Below are 21,355 nucleotides of genomic sequence, written 5' to 3'. Positions count from 1 at the left end.
GAATAGGGGTTAGGGTCAGAATAGGGGTTAGGTTAAGATTATGGGTCAGTTCTCCTAAAATAATTTTCATTTTTTTATTTTCATATGAGAGTTTACAATGAAAACATCTGATTGTGGTGGCTATAGCATATGTTAAAAGAATGCTTGAAAAACAATGGTGTGACCCTTTCATTCTTGGCTGCTTGACCTTTTTACCAGGGGTTCAGCAGGACACAACGCTGACCAACGTTAACGTTAAAATATGCTATGGTAAAACAAACGTGCCTGACTCTATTCGGGGCGCTTCAATCTGCAACGTTTGACAACTTTCTCCCGACAGAACGTGGCTCAGATAACTGTACTACATCGCCCTCTCTTTCACCACAAGATGGCGACATTCACTGAAGAGTATTAAAATCTTCGTCTATCTAAAATGACTATTCTTCATACAGGTTGCCAACGTTCTACACAATCTGTAGCGACCCGTCATTCAGGGCAGAGTCTGTTTTGAATCCCACCTGTTTAGCTAAAAAGAAGTGTGTCCAAACTTTTGACTGGTATATATATATATACAGTACCAGTCAAACGTTTGGACACACCTACTCATTCAAGGGTTTGTCTTTATTTTTACTATTTTCTACATTGTGGAATAATAGTGAAGACATCAAAACTATGAAATAACACATACGGAATCGTGTAGTAACCAAAAAAAGTGCTAAACAAATCTAAATATATTTTATAGTGTAGATTCTTCAAAGTGGCCATCCTTTGCCTAGTTGCGCCGTGATTGGCTCAGTGTTCTGTCACTCATGGGGACACTACGTAGCCACAAAATCTACAGGGAGAGCTTGAAAATTCAAGCCCTTTGGGTGCTGCCATAGAGTTACATTAGAAGTGCCCATCCAAGAAGGCTCAAGGTCATTGGCCACAGATAAAATGACATCAAATCACGTTATATCTACAGTAGCTTTGATTGGACTGATCACGTCAACGTCATACTTTCAAAATCTTAGATACAAGCTAGCAGTTATTATCATGAATCAAGTCGACAATCTACTGGAAATTCCTTTTCAAGCCTTGTCACATGAAGATCAATTATAGATAAAACGTATCGGTGCTCATCGGCGTTTGGACATAAACATTACACAAGAGAAATTGCAAAATCAACAATGAGTGGTTTGGAAGGAATCAGTGGCTAACTGCTTGTTGCTATGCTAACCACACCAGTTTGCAGTGATTATTTCCTGTAAGAAATTCCTCATCAGCCTATCAAAGATCTTAAAAAGTTTCTCCACAAACCAATGGCATTTCTAAAATAGGTGTGTGTGTGTGTGTGTGTGCGTGTGTGTGTGTGTGTGTGTGTGCGTGCGTGGACGTGTTTAACTATACTTGTGCGGTCCAGAAGTCCCCACAAGAATAGTAAACAAACAAAAATGTGACCAACTAGGTACATTTTGTTGTTCCCCAAAACTTAAATGCTATTTTTAGGGGGTTTAGGGTTAGAACTTACAGTTAGAATTAGGTTTAGGGTTAGGAGCTATGGTTAGGGTTAAACTTAGGTTTAATGGCTTTAAGGTTAGGGTCGCCAAACCCACTGGCGCCAGGTCATCTACAAGACCCTGCTAGGTAAAGTCCCCCCTTATCTCAGCTCGCTGGTCACCATAGCAACACCCACCTGTAGCACGCGCTCCAGCAGGTATATCTCTCTGGTCACCCCCAAAACCAATTCTTCCTTTGGCCGCCTCTCCTTCCAGTTCTCTGCTGCCAATGACTGGAATGAACTACAAAAATCTCTGAAACTGGAAACACTTATCTCTCTCACTAGCTTTAAGCACCAGCCGTCAGAGCAGCTCACAGATTACTGCACCTGTACATAGCCCATCTATAATTTAGCCCAAACAACTACCTCTTTCCCTACTGTATTTATTTATTTATTTATTTATTTATTTTGCTCCTTTGCACCCCATTATTTCTATCTCTACTTTGTACATTCTTCCACTGCAAATCTAGTATTCCAGTGTTTTACTTGCTATATTGTATTTACTTCGCCAACATGGCCTTTTTTTGCCTTTACCTCCCTTATCTCACCTCATTTGCTCACATTGTATATAGACTTATTTTTCTACTGTATTATTGACTGTATGTTTGTTTTACTCCATGTGTAACTATGTGTTGTTGTATGTGTCGAACTGCTTTGCTTTGTCTTGGCCAGGTCGCAATTGTAAATGAGAACTTGTTCTCAACTTGCCTACCTGGTTAAAAAAATAAAAGGGTTAAAGGTTAGGGTACGGGTTAGGGTTAGAGGTTAAGGTTAGGGTACGGGTTAGGGTTAGAGGTTAAGGTTAGGGTACGGGTTAGGGTTAGAGGTTAAGGTTAGGGTACGGGTTAGGGTTAGAGGTTAAGGTTAGGGTACGGGTTAGGGTTAGAGGTTAAGGTTAGGGTACGGGTTAGGGTTAGAGGTTAAGGTTAGGGTACGGGTTAGGGTTAGAGGTTAAGGAATATAGGATTTTGAATGGGACAGAATCCCCACAAGGTTAGCTGCGCAAGACTGTGATTGTGTGTGTACTATATATGCTTTCTGTTCCAGTGTGCCACACCAACCTCTTCCCCAAAACCAATGTCCCTGGAGGGGACATTCAGCAGCAATATGCTGCATCAGCTGAAGAATGTCTGCCTGTGTTCTGCTCACCCCACCTGCTTCTACTTCTCCTACACTACCAGCCAACTACAGCACTCCACTACTACAGTTACTGCTACAGTACTACTACAGTACTACTAGTCTATACTACAGAACTACTACAGTACTACTAGTCTCTACTATAGTTACTGCTACAGTACTACTAGTATCTACTACAGTACTACTACAGTACTACTAGTCTCTACTACAGTACTACTACAGTACTATTAGTCTCTACTACAGTACTACTACAATATTACTAGTCTCTACTATAGGTACTGCTACAGTACTACTACAGTACTATTAGTCTCTACTACAGTACTACTACAATATTACTAGTCTCTACTATAGTTACTGCTACAGTACTACTACAGTACTATTAGTCTCTACTACAGTACTACTACAATATTACTAGTCTCTACTATAGTTACTGCTACAGTACTACTACAGTACTATTAGTCTTTACTCAGTGCTACTACAGTACTACTAGTCTCTACTATAGTTACTGCTACAGTACTACTACAGTACTACTAGTCTCTACTACAGTACTACTACAGTAATACTAGTCTCTACTATAGTTACTGCTACAGTACTACTACAGTACTACTAGTCTCTACTACAGTACTACTACAGTACTACTAGTCTCTACTACAGTACTACTACAGTACTACTAGTCTCTACTATAGTTACTGCTACAGTACTACTAGTCTCTACTACAGTACTACTACAGTACTACTAGTCTCCACTACAGTACTACTACAGTACTATTAGTCTCTACTACAGTACTACTACAGTACTACTAGTATCTACTACAGTACTACTACAGTACTATTAGTCTCTACTACAGTACTACTACAATATTACTAGTCTCTATTATAGTTACTGCTACAGTACTACTACAGTACTACTAGGCTCTACTACAGTACTACTACAATATTACTAGTCTCTACTATAGTTACTGCTACATTACTACCAGTCTCTACTACAGTACTACTACAGTACTACTAGTCTCTACTACAGTACTACTACAGTAATACCAGTCTCTACTACAGTACTACTACAGTACTATTAGTCTCTACTACAGTACAACTACAGTACTACAAGTCTCTACTATAGTTACTGCTACAGTACTACCAGTCTCTACTACAGTACTACTACAGTACTACTAGTATCCACTACAGTACTACTAGTCTCTACTACAGTACTACTAGTCTCTACTATAGTTACTGCTACAGTACTACTCGTCTCTACTACAGTACCACTACAGTACTACTAGTCTCTACTACAATATTACTAGTCTCTACTACAGTACTGGACAAGGGTTGGACTCTACCTACCAATTTCACTACAATATTATTACTATACTCACCTCTAGATATTATCTCCTACATTACCACTAGTAGTACTATACTCAACCCACCTCTAGATATTATCTCTTACATTACAACTAGTAGTACTATACTCACCCCACCTCTAGATATTATCTCCTATATTACCACTAGTATTACTATACTCACCTCTAGATATTATCTCCTACATTACCACTAGTATTACTATACTCACCTCTAGATATTATCTCCTACATTACCACTAGTATTACTATACTCACCCCACCTCTAGATATTATCTCCTACATTACCACTAGTATTACTATACTCACCTCTAGATATTATCTCCTATATTACCACTAGTATTACTATACTCACCTCTAGATATTATCTCCTACATTACCACTAGTATTACTATACTCACCTCTAGATATTATCTCCTACATTACCACTAGTATTACTATACTCACCTCTAGATATTATCTCCTACATTACCACTAGTATTACTATACTCACCCCACCTCTAGATATTATCTCCTACATTACCACTAGTAGTACTATACTCACCCCACCTCTAGATATTATCTCCTACATTACCACTAGTAGTACTATACTCACCCCACCTCTAGATATTATCTCCTACATTACCACTAGTATTACTATACTCACCCCACCTCTAGATATTATCTCCTATTTTACAACTAGTCGTTCACACCCTCTTAAGCCTTATTCTCACCCCTCTCTTTAAGGATTCACATCTGAGGCCATGTTCTAGACAGAGTGAGTAAGTTAGTGGATTCACATGTGAGGCCATGTGCTAAACAGAGTGAGTAAGGTAGTGGATTCACATGTGAGGCCATGTGCTAGACAGAGTGAGTAAGGTAGTGGATTCACATCTGAGGCCATGTGCTAGACAGAGTGAGTAAGGTAGTGGATTCACATGTGAGGCCATGTGCTAGACAGAGTGAGTAAGGTAGTGGATTCACATGTGAGGCCATGTGCTAGACAGAGTGAGTAAGGTAGTGGATTCACATGTGAGGCCATGTGCTAGACAGAGTGAGTAAGGTAGTGGATTCACATCTGAGGCCATGTGCTAAACAGAGTGAGTAAGGTAGTGGATTCACATGTGAGGCCATGTGCTAAACAGAGTGAGTAAGGTAGTGGATTCACATGTGAGGCCATGTGCTAAACAGAGTGAGTAAAGTAGTGGATTCACATGTGAAGCCATGTGCTAGACAGAGTGAGTAAGGTAGTGGATTCACATGTGAGGCCATGTGCTAGACAGAGTGAGTAAGGTAGTGGATTCACATGTGAGGCCATGTGCTAAACAGAGTGAGTAAGGTAGTGGATTCACATGTGAGGCCGTGTGCTAAACAGAGTGAGTAAGGTAGTGGATTCACATGTGAGGCCATGTGCTAAACAGAGTGAGTAAGGTAGTGGATTCACATGTGAGGCCGTGTGCTAAACAGAGTGAGTAAGGTAGTGGATTCACATGTGAGGCCGTGTGCTAAACAGAGTGAGTAAGGTAGTGGATTCACATGTGAGGCCGTGTGCTAAACAGAGTGAGTAAGGTAGTGGATTCACATGTGAGGCCATGTGCTAAACAGAGTGAGTAAGGTAGTGGATTCACATGTGAGGCCATGTGCTAGACAGAGTGAGTAAAGTAGTGGATTCACATGTGAGGCCATGTGCTAGACAGAGTGAGTAAGGTAGTGGATTCACATCTGAGGCCATTAAACAACCAAAGATTTCAATTGCAGTAAAAATAAACGTCTTCTAGTTCTTGGCTAATATCTTAATCTGACTTTGGTGAAGATTATGTTGTTCCTCACATTACCGTCTCTGGTAAACATACACTATATCAAATACAATCAACGTTTATTTGTCACACGCACAGGATACAGAAGGTGTAAACGGTACAGTGAAATGGTTACTTGCATATTTGCCTAGTAGCACTATCAAAAATAGACTGTGTCCAAACGCAAACATTTTATAATGCTATAACCCCCCCCCCCCCAGTCACATCTAGCTAAGTGGAGGGGTCACTATTGCCTAGACATGTACTGTACACATGTCCATGAAATACAATAGATGGCCGTAATCACCCCCAGACACACCTTGCTAACTTGATGGTATCACGTTTCAGGTAAGACCCAGATGCAGACAACGTCGAAGTAACAACAGTTTATTAATCGAACAGGGGCAGGCAGAAAGCAGGTCAAGGGCAGGCAGAGGTCGGAAATCCAGATAGATGGGGCAAAGGTACAGGGCGGCAGGCAGGCTCAGGGTCAGGGCAGGCAGAGATCAGTAATCCAGAAAGGTTGGGTAAAGGTACAAGATTGCAGGCAGGCTCAGGGCAGGCAGAATGGTCAACCCTGGGGAAACTAGGAAACAGGAACAATCAAGAGACAGGAGCAGAGGGGAAAAAAACTGGTAGGCTTGACGAAAACAAAACGAACTAGCAACAGACAAACAGAGAACACAGGTATAAATACACAGGGGATAATGGGGAAGATGGGCGACACATGGAGGGAGGTGGAGACAATCACAAAGACAGATCTGGGTGTGACAGCTAGGTCATCTGGCGAAGTGGAGTCTTTTGCTTAGACATACAGCTAACTCGCTAGCTAACTAAATAACCATAATCCCAACCCATAGCTACAGTACAAATACATTTTCACAGCTAGTCACCATACTGAAATGCTGTAGTATACAGTGCATTTGGGAAAGTATTCCTTTCCCTTGACTTTTTACACATTTTGTTACGTTACAGCCTTTCTGTCAAATGTATTAAATAGGGTTTTTCCCTCATCAATCTGCACACAATACCCCATAATGACAAAGAAAACACTTTTTTTTTTGTGCAAATTTATATAAAATAAAAAAAACGGAAATATTACATTTACATAAGTATTCAGACCCTTTACTCAGTACTTTGTTGAAGCACCTTCGGCAGTGATTACAGCCTTGAGTCTTCTTGGGTATGATCCTACAAGCTTGGCACACCTGTATTTGGGGAGTTTCTCCCATTCTTCTCTGCAGATCCTCTCAAGCTCTCTCAGGTTGGATGGGGAGCGTCGCTGCCCAGCTATTTTCAGGTCTCTGCACAGATGTTTGAATCGATTCAAGTCTGGGCTCTGGCTGTGCCACTTAAAGACATTCAGAGACTTGTCCCAGAAGCCACTCCTGGGTTGACTTGGCTGTGTGCTTTGGGTCGTTGTCCTGTTGGAAGGTGAAGCTTTGCCCCAGACTGAGGTCCTGAGTGCTCTGGAGCAGGTTTTCATCAAGGATCTCTCTGTACTTTTGCTCCGTTCATCTTTCGTTCAATCCTTAGTCCCTGCCGCTGAAAAACATCCCCACAACATGATGCTGTCACCACCATGCTTCGCTGTAGAGATGGTGCCAGGTTTCTTACAGACGTGACGCTTAGCATTCAAGCCAAAATAGTTCAATCTTGGTTTCATCAGACCAGATAATCTTGTTTCTCATGGTCTGAGAGTCCTTTAGGTGCCTTTTGGCAAACTCCAAGCGGGCTGTCATGTGACTTTTACTGAGGGGTGGCTTCTGTCTGGCCACTCTACCATAAAGGCCTGATTGGTGGAGTGCTGCAGAGATGGTTGTCCTTCTGGAAGGTTCTCCCATCTCCACAGAGGAACTCTGGAGCTCTGCCAGAGTAGCCATCGGGTCCTTGGTCACCTCCCAAAGAGCTTCGCTTTGCTTTGTCAATATGGGGTATTGTTTGTAGATTGATGAGGAAATGGTGTATTTAATCCATTTTTAGACTAAGGCTGTAACGTAACAAAATGTGAAAAATGGGAAGAGGACTGAAAACTTTCTGAATGTAAAACAACTCTATAAAATCAGCTTTTAAAAAAATATATGTTTTATATTTTCCTAAATTATGTTTTCTCAGTAAAAAAGATAATCCTGTTTTTTTAGAATCGTTTTTTTTTGTTTTTTTCACTCTCAAAATTACAATTGTTGATTGAGAAACAATGAAATGTGATGTTCTAAGTCCATGTCAATGATTTAAATAGAGTCCCATTCTTCTCTGCAGATCCATGTCAACGATTTAAATCCCATCAGAAGACACATTTCTTTACGTCTGGAAGGAGTGTAATTCCCCTTTAAGTGCCCATCTGGCCCTTTATTTGCGTGTCTAACGAGTGAGGAATGTGCTCTGCGGTCTAGTGACGGGTCTGTACTGCTGCTGCTCATTCCACTGCAAAGTTCGCATATAATAAATAATACAATAATAATATATTTACTCATCATATAGTTCTGCCTGGTCAACCGACTTTGCAGTTAATCGAGAAGATTTTGGGGAAAGTATTTCTGTCAACCCACAAGATACACAAGGAGTGATAGACAAACGCCCGCACCAATCAGACAGACAGGGGCAATATTTCTGTCAATTAATTGGCAGATATTGTGTTAGGTTTGGCTTTTGTAAGCCAATAGTGGCTAACCAGGGGTGGGATAGTGTCTATGTTGCTTAGATTAGCTAGTAGCTGTTGAGCTTGTGATACTCGTGAGATTGAATCATGACAGTTTGCGGTGGAACATGTGAAAATTGCATGTACTTTCAGAAATTGTTTGGTGAGCTACTCATTGGTGCATGGGCTGCTAGCTACTGGTAGCTTGTGATCAACCTGTCGGAGACCCGTGACCCAGACGATGTTAGCAACGTGCCCTCATTATCACCAGATCCGGTGAAGTGTTTTCCTCACATATGCCAAAGTAACTCCCCCGTCTGGTTCCAATAGTTTTTTCTATTTTTTCCCCATTGGGGATATTTGTTTTTAACCCAATCCAATAAGGTCTGTGTTTCGTGTAGTTTCACCCTGGCATGGTGGTTTTGATAACACTGTAAATCTCTCTCGGACAAGGGGACTTTTAGCAATAGATTTGGCTCTATTTACTCTCAGAGTAGTTATCATGCAAGACTACACATCCCTGCCGGAAGCTCCTGCACGTCAGGCTCCCGAGTGGCGCAGCGGTCTAAGGCACTGCATCTCAGTGCTAGAGGCGTTACTACAGACCCTGGTTCGATCCCGGGCTGTATCACAACCGGTCGTGATCGTGAGTCACATAGGGCGGCGCACAATTGGCCCAGCGTCGTCTGGGTTAGGGGAGGGTTTGGCCGGGGTAGGCCGTCATTGTAAAATAATAATTTGTTCTTAACTGTCAAGCCTGGTTAATTAAAAAATCTCTAGCCGAAACCTTTGCTTTCAGCTAGCTAGCTGGCTTCTATCTTTCTTTGTCTCATCATCCTCCTCTCCTCCTTCTCTTCCTCCTTCGCTCTATCCCTCCCCCTCTGGGCCACTAGGTCTCCTCTCCTCCCTTTCTCTCTCCCTCCTCTCTTTTCTATTTCTCCTTCTCCTCCCTATATCTCTCTCCCTCCTCTCTTCCTCCTCCCCCGTCTCCTCTTCCCCATCTCTCTCTCCCTCCTCTCTTTCCTGTTCCTCTTTCTCCTCCTCCCTATCTCTGTCCCTCCTCTCTTCCTCCTTCTCCTCCTTCTCCTCCTCCCCATCTCTCTCTCCCTCCTCTCTTTTCTATTTCTCCTTCTCCTCCCTATCTCTCTCTCCCTCCTCTCTTTCCTCTTTCTCCTCCTCCCTATCTCTCTCTCTCTCCTCCATGGGAAAGCTAGTTAAGTGTGATTGTGGTCATTTGTCCTGGAAGCTGTGGTAGCAACACTGGCTCCACCACTCTGAGGCCAGATTAGTGTGTGTGTGTGCGTGTGCGTGTGTGTGTGCGCGTGTGCGCGTGCGCGCGTGTGCGTGCGTGTGCGTGTGTGTGCGTGTGCGCGCGTGTGCGTGTGTGTGTGCGCGTGCGTGTTCCACAAACATTCCTCGGCTGTACCGTCTATCAGACGACTGTCCAGCCTCGCACAAGAGCCACGCCGCCCCAGCGGTCGAGCCACAACGCCAGCCCTGAGGACTCAAATTACGGCACACACACGCACATTATCTGGCATGCACACACACACACACACACCACAGTCCGTATAGACATGGCATCCTACAGAGGATCAAAGTCATTATCTAACAGTAAACACACTCTGTTGGAGTCTTGTTGGTTCAGGACATTCATTATCTAGATCTTCATGTCCCTTCAAGCGTCACTCCTCATCAGGCTGCTCCATCTGGTGTTTGGAGACAGAGCGACTGAGGAAGCGAGTGACTCATCACCCTCTCTTTCCCTCATCCCACCCCTCCCTCCCTGCATCAGCCAACCCTTTGGTCCCATCTCTCTGATCCCCATCTCTCTGATCCCCATCTCTCTGATCCCCATCTCTCTGATCCCCCTCTCTCTGATCCCCATCTCTCTGATCCCCATCTCTCTGATCCCCATCTCTCTGATCCCCATCTCTCTGATCCCCATCTCTCTGACCCCCCTCTCTCTGATCCCCATCTCTCTGATCCCCATCTCCCTGATCCCCATCTCTCTGACCCCCCTCTCTCTGATCCCCATCTCTCTGATCCCCATCTCTCTGATCCCCATCTCTCTGATCCCCATCTCCCTGATCCCCATCTCTCTGACCCCCCTCTCTCTGATCCCCATCTCTCTGATCCCCATCTCTCTGAACCTCATTTCTCTGATCCCCATCTCTCTGATCCCCCTCTCTCTGATCCCCATATCCCCATATCTCTGATCCCCATATCTCTGATCCCCATCACTCTGATCCCCATCTCTCTTATCCTCTCTCTCTCTCTTTCTTTCTAATCCCTTTCCACCCCCGTCTCATCCTTTCTCTCTCTCATTCATCCCTCTATCTCTCTCTCTTTCATCCCTCTATCTCTCTCTCTCTCTCTGCCCGAACCATATTTACCATATGTGGAGAGGGACACACTGTTCATCACACTGTTCATTACACTGATCATCACACTGATCATCACACTGTTCATTACCCTGTTCATTACACTGTTCATCACACTGTTCATCACACTGTTCATCACACTGTTCATCACACTGTTCATCAAACTGTTCATCACACTGTTCATTACACTGTTCATTACACTGTTCACCACACTGTTCACCACACTGTTCATCACACTGTTCATCACACTGTTCATTACACTGTTCATCACCCTGTTCATCACACTGTTCATCAAACTGTTCATTACACTGATCATTACACTGTTCATCAAACTGTTCATTACACTGTTCATTACACTGTTCATCACACTGTTCACCACACTGTTCATCACACTGTTCATCACACTGTTCATCACACTGTTCATCATACTGTTCATCACACTGTTCATCACACTGTTCATCACACTGTTCATCACACTGTTCATCTTACTGTTCATCACACTGTTCATTACACTGTTCATCATACTGTTCATCACACTGTTCATCATACTGTTCATTACACTGTTCATTACATTGTTCATTACACTGTTCATCACACTGTTCATCACACTGTTCATCAAACTGTTCATTACACTGTTCATTACACTGTTCATCACACTGTTCATCACTCTGTTCATTACACTGTTCATCACACTGTTCATTACACTGTTCATCATACTGTTCATCACACTGTTCATCATACTGTTCATTACACTGTTCATTACACTGTTCATCATACTGTTCATCACCCTGTTCATTACACTGTTCATCACACTGTTCATCACACTGTTCATCATACTGTTCATTACACTGTTCATCACACTGTTCATTACACTGTTCATCATATTGTTCATTACACTGTTCATCACACTGTTCATCACAGTTCATCACACTGTTCATTACAGTTCATCACACTGTTCATTACACTGTTCATTACACTGTTCATCACACTGTTCATTACACTGTTCATCAAACTGTTCATTACACTGTTCATCATACTGTTCATCACACTGTTCATCACACTGTTCATCACAGTTCATCACACTGTTCATTACACTGTTCATTACACTGTTCATTACACTGTTCATCACCCTGTTCATCACACTGTTCATTACACTGTTCATCACCCTGTTCATCATACTGTTCATTACACTGTTCATCACACTGTTCATCAAACTGTTCATTACACTGTTCATCACCCTGTTCATCACACTGTTCATTACACTGTTCATCACACTGTTCATTACACTGTTCATCACACTGTTCATTACACTGTTCATTACACTGTTCATCATACTGTTCATTACACTGTTCATCACACTGTTCATCACACTGTTCATCACCCTGTTCATTACACTGTTCATTATACTGTTCATCACACTGTTCATTACAGTTCATCACACTGTTCATTACACTGTTCATTACACTGTTCATCACACTGTTCATTACACTGTTCATCAAACTGTTCATTACACTGTTCATCACACTGTTCATCACACTGTTCATCACACTGTTCATCACAGTTCATCACACTGTTCATTACACTGTTCATTACACTGTTCATTACACTGTTCATCACCCTGTTCATCACACTGTTCATTACACTGTTCATCACCCTGTTCATCATACTGTTCATTACACTGTTCATCACACTGTTCATCAAACTGTTCATTACACTGTTCATCACCCTGTTCATCACACTGTTCATTACACTGTTCATCACACTGTTCATTACACTGTTCATCACACTGTTCATTACACTGTTCATTACACTGTTCATCATACTGTTCATTACACTGTTCATCACACTGTTCATCACACTGTTCATCACCCTGTTCATTACACTGTTCATTATACTGTTCATCACACTGTTCATCACACTGTTCATTACACTGTTCATTACACTGTTCATCACACTGTTCATCACCCTGTTCATTACACTGTTCATCACACTGTTCATTACACTGTTCATCACACTGTTCATCACACTGTTCATCAAACTGTTCATTACACTGTTCATTACACTGTTCATCACACTGTTCATCACACTGTTCATCATACTGTTCATCACACTGTTCATCATACTGTTCATCACACTGTTCATCACACTGTTCATCACACTGTTCATTACACTGTTCATTACACTGTTCATCACACTGTTCATCACCCTGTTCATTACACTGTTCATCACACTGTTCACCACACTGATCATTACACTGTTCATCACACTGTTCATCACACTGTTCATCACACTGTTCATTACACTGTTCATCACACTGTTCATCACACTGTTCATCAAACTGTTCATTACACTGTTCATTACACTGTTCATCACACTGTTCATTACACTGTTCATCACGCTGTTCATCACGCTGTTCATTACACTGTTCATCATACTGTTCATCACACTGTTCATCATACTGTTCATCACACTGTTCATCATACTGTTCATCACACTGTTCATCATACTGTTCATTACACTGTTCACCACACTGTTCACCACACTGTTCACCACACTGTTCATCACACTGTTCATCACACTGTTCATCACACTGTTCATTACACTGATCATCACACTGTTCATTACCCTGTTCATTACACTGTTCATCACACTGTTCATCACACTGTTCATCACACTGTTCATCACACTGTTCATCAAACTGTTCATCACACTGTTCATTACACTGTTCATTACACTGTTCACCACACTGTTCATCACTCTGTTCATTACACTGTTCATCACACTGTTCATTACACTGTTCATCATACTGTTCAACACACTGTTCATCATACTGTTCATTACACTGTTCATTACACTGTTCATCATACTGTTCATCACCCTGTTCATTACACTGTTCATCACACTGTTCATCACACTGTTCATCATACTGTTCATTACACTGTTCATCACACTGTTCATTACACTGTTCATCAAACTGTTCATTACACTGTTCATCATACTGTTCATCACACTGTTCATCACACTGTTCATCACAGTTCATCACACTGTTCATTACACTGTTCATTACACTGTTCATTACACTGTTCATCACCCTGTTCATCACACTGTTCATTACACTGTTCATCACCCTGTTCATCATACTGTTCATTACACTGTTCATCACACTGTTCATCAAACTGTTCATTACACTGTTCATCACCCTGTTCATCACACTGTTCATTACACTGTTCATCACACTGTTCATTACACTGTTCATCACACTGTTCATTACACTGTTCATTACACTGTTCATCATACTGTTCATTACACTGTTCATCACACTGTTCATCACACTGTTCATTACACTGTTCATCACACTGTTCATCACCCTGTTCATTACACTGTTCATCACACTGTTCATCACACTGTTCATTACACTGTTCATCACCCTGTTCATTACACTGTTCATCACACTGTTCATTACACTGTTCATCACACTGTTCATCACACTGTTCATCAAACTGTTCATTACACTGTTCATTACACTGTTCATCACACTGTTCATCACACTGTTCATCATACTGTTCATCACACTGTTCATCATACTGTTCATCACACTGTTCATCACACTGTTCATCACACTGTTCATTACACTGTTCATTACACTGTTCATCACACTGTTCATCACCCTGTTCATTACACTGTTCATCACACTGTTCACCACACTGATCATTACACTGTTCATCACACTGTTCATCACACTGTTCATCACACTGTTCATTACACTGTTCATCACACTGTTCATCACACTGTTCATCAAACTGTTCATTACACTGTTCATTACACTGTTCATCACACTGTTCATTACGCTGTTCATCACGCTGTTCATCACGCTGTTCATTACACTGTTCATCATACTGTTCATCACACTGTTCATCATACTGTTCATCACACTGTTCATCATACTGTTCATCACACTGTTCATCATACTGTTCATCACACTGTTCATCACACTGTTCATCACACTGTTCATTACACTGTTCATCACACTGTTCATTACACTGTTCATCACGCTGTTCATCACACTGTTCATCACACTGTTCATCACACTGTTCATCACACTGTTCATCACACTGTTCATCACGCTGTTCATTACACTGTTCATCATACTGTTCATCACACTGTTCATCACGCTGTTCACCACACTGTTCATCACACTGTTCATCACACTGTTCATCACACTGTTCATCACACTGTTCATTACACTGTTCATTACACTGTTCATTACAATGTTCATTACACTGTTCACCACACTGTTCACCACACTGTTCATCACACTGTTCATCACACTGTTCATCACACTGTTCATCACACTGTTCATTACACTGATCATTACACTGTTCATCACACTGTTCATCACCCTGTTCATCACACTGTTCATCACACTGTTCATCAGTCATTTGTTTTAGTGAAATGTAAAGTTTAGCCACTGGGATGAAGCAGAACTCCCTGTTGTGGCCATAACTGATTCAATCACCCAGAATCTGAGAATCATGTTCATCATGTTATTAATTTAAACGATGCATTATCTTATTCATTATCTACCCATCACTCTCTCTCTCTCTCTCCCCTCTGTCTCTCTCCTCTCTCTCTCTCTCCTCTCTCTCTCTTCCCCCTCACTCTCTCCCCCCTCTTCCTCTCTCTTACTATCTCTCTCTTCATCTCTCTCTTCCTCTCTCTCTCTTCCTCTCTATGTCTCTCTCTCTCTCTCTTCCTCTCCCCCTCTCTCTCTCTCTCCTCTCTCTCTCTCTTCCCCCTCACTCTCTCCCCCCTCTTCCTCTCTCTTACCATCTCTCTCTTCATCTCTCTCTTCCTCTCTCTCTCTTCCTCTCTCTCTCTTCCTCTCTCTCTCTTCCTGTCTCTCTCTTCCTCTCTCTGTCTCTGTCTCTCTCTCTTCCTCTCCCCCTCTCTCTCTCTCTCTCTCTCTCTCTCCTCTCTCTCTCTTCCTCTCTCTCTCCCCTCTATCTCTCCCCTCACTCTCTCTCTCTTCCCCCTCACTCTCTCCCCCCTCTTCCTCTCTCTCTCCTCTCTCTCTCTCTCTCTCTCTTCCTCTCTCTGTCTCTCTCTCTCTTCCTCTCCCCCTCTCTCTCTCTCTCTATCCCCTCTCTCTCTCTATCCTCTCTCTCTCTCGCTTCCTCTCTCTCTCTCTTCCTCTCTTCCTCACACAAACACATTTCCAAAAATAAAATAAAGGAGAGACACAATAAACACGAACACCCGACACTCATTTAAATACCATTTTTATCAGCCATTCCATTTGAATGAAAACGGAATCAATCAGGGTAATAAAATGTACGTAAAATGATTTAAAATATACAAATTAAAACATCACAGCAAAAATACATGACAAACGCAGTTCAGTTCACAACAACAGTCTGAGAAGATTACATTCTATATCTAACTTCCTCAATATTCCAGACATCCCAACTGTAAGATTCCTGGATAAGGAAGTGAAGAAAGCGGAAAATCCGGAATCTTCCAACCAGAATTTCTGGAAAATCTGTGAATGTTAAGAAAGAACCATCTATATGTCTCTGTAGTATATATAGTCTCTTGCATTTGTTTGTTCATAGACAGTCTATTGGGCCACTCTGTCTTCCATCTAGACTTTCTTCATCGTCCATCTGTTGCTCTGTCCATCCTTGTTTGATTCCAGTCTGTTTGTTTCCATATTGTATGGCTTCAGAGTCCCTGTCATTTATAGATGTAATTTGTGTGTGAGAGAGAGAGAGAGAGAGAGAGAGAAAGAGATAGAAATAGAGATAGAGAGACAGAGAGACAGAGAGAGAGGCTGTTCCTAACCATTGATCTAGGGTCATATGGTTTCCACCCTTTAATGGTTATGGGTAAGGTAATCTGATCCTAGATCTGTGTTTAAGGGAGGGTTGGGTAATCTGATCCTAGATCTGTGTTTAAGGGAGGGTTGGGTAATCTGATCCTAGATCTGTGTTTAAGGGAGGGTTGGGTAATCTGATCCTAGATCTGTGTTTAAGGGAGGGTTGGGTAATCTGATCCTAGATCTGTGTTTAAGGGAGGGTTGGGTAATCTGATCCTAGATCTGTGTTTAAGGGAGGGTTGGGTAATCTGATCCTAGATCTGTGTTTAAGGCACAGGAGGTTGATGGAACATTTATTGGGGCTCGTGGTAATGGCTGGAGCGGAATGGGTGGAATGGTATCAAATACTGTACATCAAGCATATGGTTTCCAGGTGTTTGATGCCGTCCCATTTGCTCCGTTCCAGATATTATTATGAGCCGTCCTCCCCTCGGCAACCTCCACTGGGTTAAGGGTAGGTTTAAGGGTTGGGTAATCTGATCCTAGATCTGTGGTTAAGAGCAAACTTTACATGGTGCATCATGTTGACAGGTCCTGGATCAGAAAGCTCCTACCTCAGTCCCCCAGATCTTTGCAGCTTTGCCCCTGCGCTGACCTGCGGGAGACCCCAGAGGGGCAAAGGGTCTGAAGGTGACTAGTGGAGGAGCAGAGGGAAAGGAGGAGGAGGAGGAAGAGGAGGAAGAGGAGGTTAGGAGGAGTGAGGCTCCAGAGGACTGCTGAGTGAGTCTGTGAGTGGGGGTAGCGGTGAGGGCAGGGGAGGAAGGTGGTGGGAGAGAGGGCACCCTGCGAAGCTCAGACACCAAAGCAGGGGCGAGCATGGACCCCTGTTGGCACCCCATTGGGGCGAGACGCAAGGTGTCGGCTGAGTGGGACGGATAACCCCCACTCCCCAGGCGTGCCGGCTCCCTCCGCCTCGCGGAGAAAGATGGAGAGGTGGGAGACGAGGCAGGTGACATCTGGTGATAGGAGGAGATCCACGGCCAGGGAGGAAAAGGGAGGGCGGAGGAGGTGTGGGGCGACTGAAGGAGAAGGGGGTCCAGTTGGCTTGCGCAGTGGGAGAGGTGGGAGACCAGGCGGGCTCCGATAGGGTCCGGGGAGTCCACCCCTCCTTCTAAAGAGCTCAGGTACCGGACCAGCTCTCCTACACACTCTCTGAATCCCAGGGTCCTATAGTCCACTGCCAGGACCCGCGCTTCAAAGTACCCTGAGAGAGAGAGAGGGAGGAAGGAGAGGGGGAGGGAGGGAGGAAGAAGAGGGGAAGGGAGGGAGGAAGGAGAGGGGGGAGAGAGAGGGAGGAAGGAGAGGGGGCAGAGAGAGGGAGGAAGGAGAGGGGGGAGGGAGGGAGGGAGGAAGGAGAGGGGGAGGGAGGGAGGAAGGAAGGAGAGGGGGGAGAGAGGGAGGAAGGGAGGGAGGGAGGAAGGAGAGGGGGAGAGAGAGGGAGGAAGGAGAGGGGGGAGGGAAGGAGGAAGGGGAGGGAGGGAGGAAGGAGAGGGGGAGGGAGTGAGGAAGGGAAGGGGAGGGAGGGAGGGAGGAAGGAGTGATGGGGGAGGGAGTGAGGAAGGGAAGGGGAGGGAGGGAGGGAGGAAGGAGAGGGGGCAGAGAGAGGGAGGAAGGAGAGGGGGGAGGGAGGGAGGAAGGAAGGAGAGGGGGGAGAGAGAGAGGGAGGAAGGAGAGGGGGAGGAAGGGAGGAAGAAGAGGCGGAGGGAATGAGGGAGGAAGGAGAGGGGGAGAGAGAGGGAGGAAGGAGAGGGGGGAGGGAGGGAGGAAGGAGAGGGGGGAGGGAAGGAGGAAGGGGAGGGAGGGAGGAAGGAGAGGGAGAGGGGGGGGGAAGGAGAGGGGGGGAGGGAGTGAGGAAGGGGAGGGAGAGGGAGGGAGGGAGGGAGGGAGGAAGGATAGGGGGAGAGGGGGAGGAAGGAGAGGGAGGAGAGAGGGAGGAAGGAGAGGGGGAGGGAGGAGTGGAGGAAGGAGAGGGGGAGGGAGGGAGGAAGAAGAGGGGGAGGAAGGAAGGAGAGGGGGAGGGAGGGAGGAAGGAGAGGGAGAGGGAGGGAGGAAGGAGAGGGGGAGGAAGGGAGGAGAGGGGGAGGGAGGGAGGAACGAGAGGGGGGGAGGAAACATAGAAGGAAAAGGAGATCAAAGGGAGGAAATTAACTTATTATGGATAACATTCCGCTGAAAAGGCAACGTGCGAAATTCAAAAATATTTTTTTGAAATATGTAACTTTCCCACATTAACAAGTGCAATACACCAAATTAAAGCTTAAAAACTTCTTGTTAATCTACCCATCATGTCCGATTTCAAAAAGGCTTTACAGCGAAAGCACAACATATTACATATTATGTTAGGTCAGAGCCTAGTCACAAAAAACACATACATCCATTTTCTAGCCAAAGAGAGGAGTCACAAAAAGCAGAAATAGAGATAAAATGAATCACTAATCTTTGATGATCTTCATCAGATGGCAGTCATAGGACTTCATGTTACACAATACATGTATGTTTTGTTCGATAAAGTTCAAATTTATATCGAAAAATCTCAGTTTACATTGGCGCGTTATGTTCAGTAATGTTTTGCTTCCAAAACATCCGGTGATTTTGCAGCAAGCCACATCAATTTACAGAAATACTCATCATAAACTTTAATATAAAATACAAGTGTTATGCACAGAATTAGAGATATACTTCTCCTTAATGCAACCGCTGTGTCAGATTTCAAAAAAACTTTACGGAAAAAGCAAACCATGCAATAATCTTAGTACGGCGCTCAGACACAAAAACAAGCCTTACAGATACCCGCCATGTTGTGGAGTCAGTAAAAGTCAGAAATAGCGTTATAAATATTCACTTACTTTTGATGATCATCATCAGAAGGCACTCCCAGGAATCCCAGTTCCACAATAAATGTTTGATTTGTTCGATAAAGTCCATCATTTATGTCCAAATACCTCCTTTTGTTAGCGCGTTCAGTTCACAAATCCAAACTCATGAGGCGTGAGCAAGTCCAGGCGAAAGTTCAGACGAAGAGTCATATTACAGTTCGTAGAAACATGTCAAACGATGTATAGAATCAATCTTTAGGATGTTTTTAACGTAAATCTTCAATAATGTTCCAATCTGAGAATTCCTTTGTCTTTAGAAATGCGATGGAACGCAGCTACCTCTTACGTGCGTGTGCATGATCAGCTCACGGCACTCTGCCAGACCACTGACTCAATCCCCTCCCATTCCCCCTTCCTTCACAGTAGAATCTTCAAACAAGGTTCTAAAGACTGTTGACATCTAGTGGAAGCCTTAGGAAGTGCAATATGACCCCATAGACACTGTATATTCGATAGGCAATGAGTTGAAAAACTACAAACCTCAGATTTCCCCTTCCTGGTTGGATTTTTCTCAGATTTTCGCCTGCCATACGAGTTCTGTTATACTCACAGACATCATTCAAACAGTTGTAGGAACTTCGGAGTGTTTTCTATCCAAATATACTAATAATATGCATATATTAGCAACTGGGCCTGAGTAGCAGGCAGTTTTCACTGGGCACGCTTTTCATCCAAACGTGAAAATGCTGCCCCCTATCCCAAACAAGTTTTAAGAATCAGTCCATGATAGAATCAGTCCATGATAATGGACTTCTGGAAATATCACACATACATTGATGTTGGATATACAACTTTGCCCCCCATGGCATGCAGCAGCTTAGCCTTTACCTAATACCCAACCCGGATCCAGGATCCTCCTCATCAAAAAAGCTGACTAGCATAGCCTAGCCTAACGTCTCACCTTTGCCCCCCATGGCATGCAGCAGCCTTAAGGTGGAAAGACTGGACGGTCTCACCTTTGCCCCCCATGGCATGCGGCAGTTTAAGGTGGAAAGACTGGACGGTCTCACCTTTGCCCCCCATGGCATGCAGCAGCCTTAAGGTGGAAAGACTGGACGGTCTCACCTTTGCCCCCCATGGCATGCGGCAGTTTAAGGTGGAAAGACTGGACGGTCTCACCTTTGCCCCCCATGGCATGCGGCAGTTTAAGGTGGAAAGACTGGACGGTCTCACCTTTGCCCCCCATGGCATGCGGCAGTTTAAGGTGGAAAGACTGGACGGTCTCACCTTTGCCCCCCCATGGCATGCGGCAGCTTAAGGTGGAAAGACTGGACGGTCTCACCTTTGCCCCCCCATGGCATGCGGCAGTTTAAGGTGGAAAGACTGGACGGTCTCACCTTTGCCCCCCCATGGCATGCGGCAGCTTAAGGTGGAAAGACTGGACGGTCTCACCTTTGCCCCCCATGGCATGCAGCAGCCTTAAGGTGGAAAGACTGGACGGTCTCACCTTTGCCCCCCATGGCATGCAGCAGCCTTAAGGTGGAAAGACTGGACGATCTCACCTTTGCCCCCCATGGCATGCAGCAGCCTTAAGGTGGAAAGACTGGACGGTCTCACCTTTGCCCCCCATGGCATGCAGCAGCCTTAAGGTGGAAAGACTGGACGGTCTCACCTTTGCCCCCCATGGCATGCGGCAGTTTAAGGTGGAAAGACTGGACGGTCTCACCTTTGCCCCCCATGGCATGCAGCAGCCTTAAGGTGGAAAGACTGGACGGTCTCACCTTTGCCCCCCATGGCATGCAGCAGCTTAAGGTGGTCCACCGTCATCTGCAGAATCTCTGCTTTCTCCAGCTTAGACGA

At 44.2% G+C, this 21,355-nt stretch overlaps 1 protein-coding gene across 1 annotated transcript; it reads right to left on the bottom strand.

The window, feature by feature from the left end:
* Positions 1–17,218: 17,218 nt before the first annotated feature.
* Positions 17,219–21,352, bottom strand: LOC120038033 (hairy/enhancer-of-split related with YRPW motif-like protein; the record flags this gene model as incomplete). Its single annotated transcript, XM_038983979.1, has 2 exons — positions 17,219–17,883; positions 21,277–21,352. Coding segments are annotated over 2 exons (741 nt in total), but the record flags the coding sequence as incomplete, so codon positions are not given.
* Positions 21,353–21,355: the final 3 nt, after the last annotated feature.

Source organism: Salvelinus namaycush, unplaced genomic scaffold (assembly GCF_016432855.1).
Source record: "Salvelinus namaycush isolate Seneca unplaced genomic scaffold, SaNama_1.0 Scaffold2045, whole genome shotgun sequence".
Lineage (NCBI taxonomy): Eukaryota > Metazoa > Chordata > Actinopteri > Salmoniformes > Salmonidae > Salvelinus > Salvelinus namaycush.
Note: the sequence above shows the minus strand (reverse complement) of the source record. Positions and strands in the feature narration are given on the sequence as shown.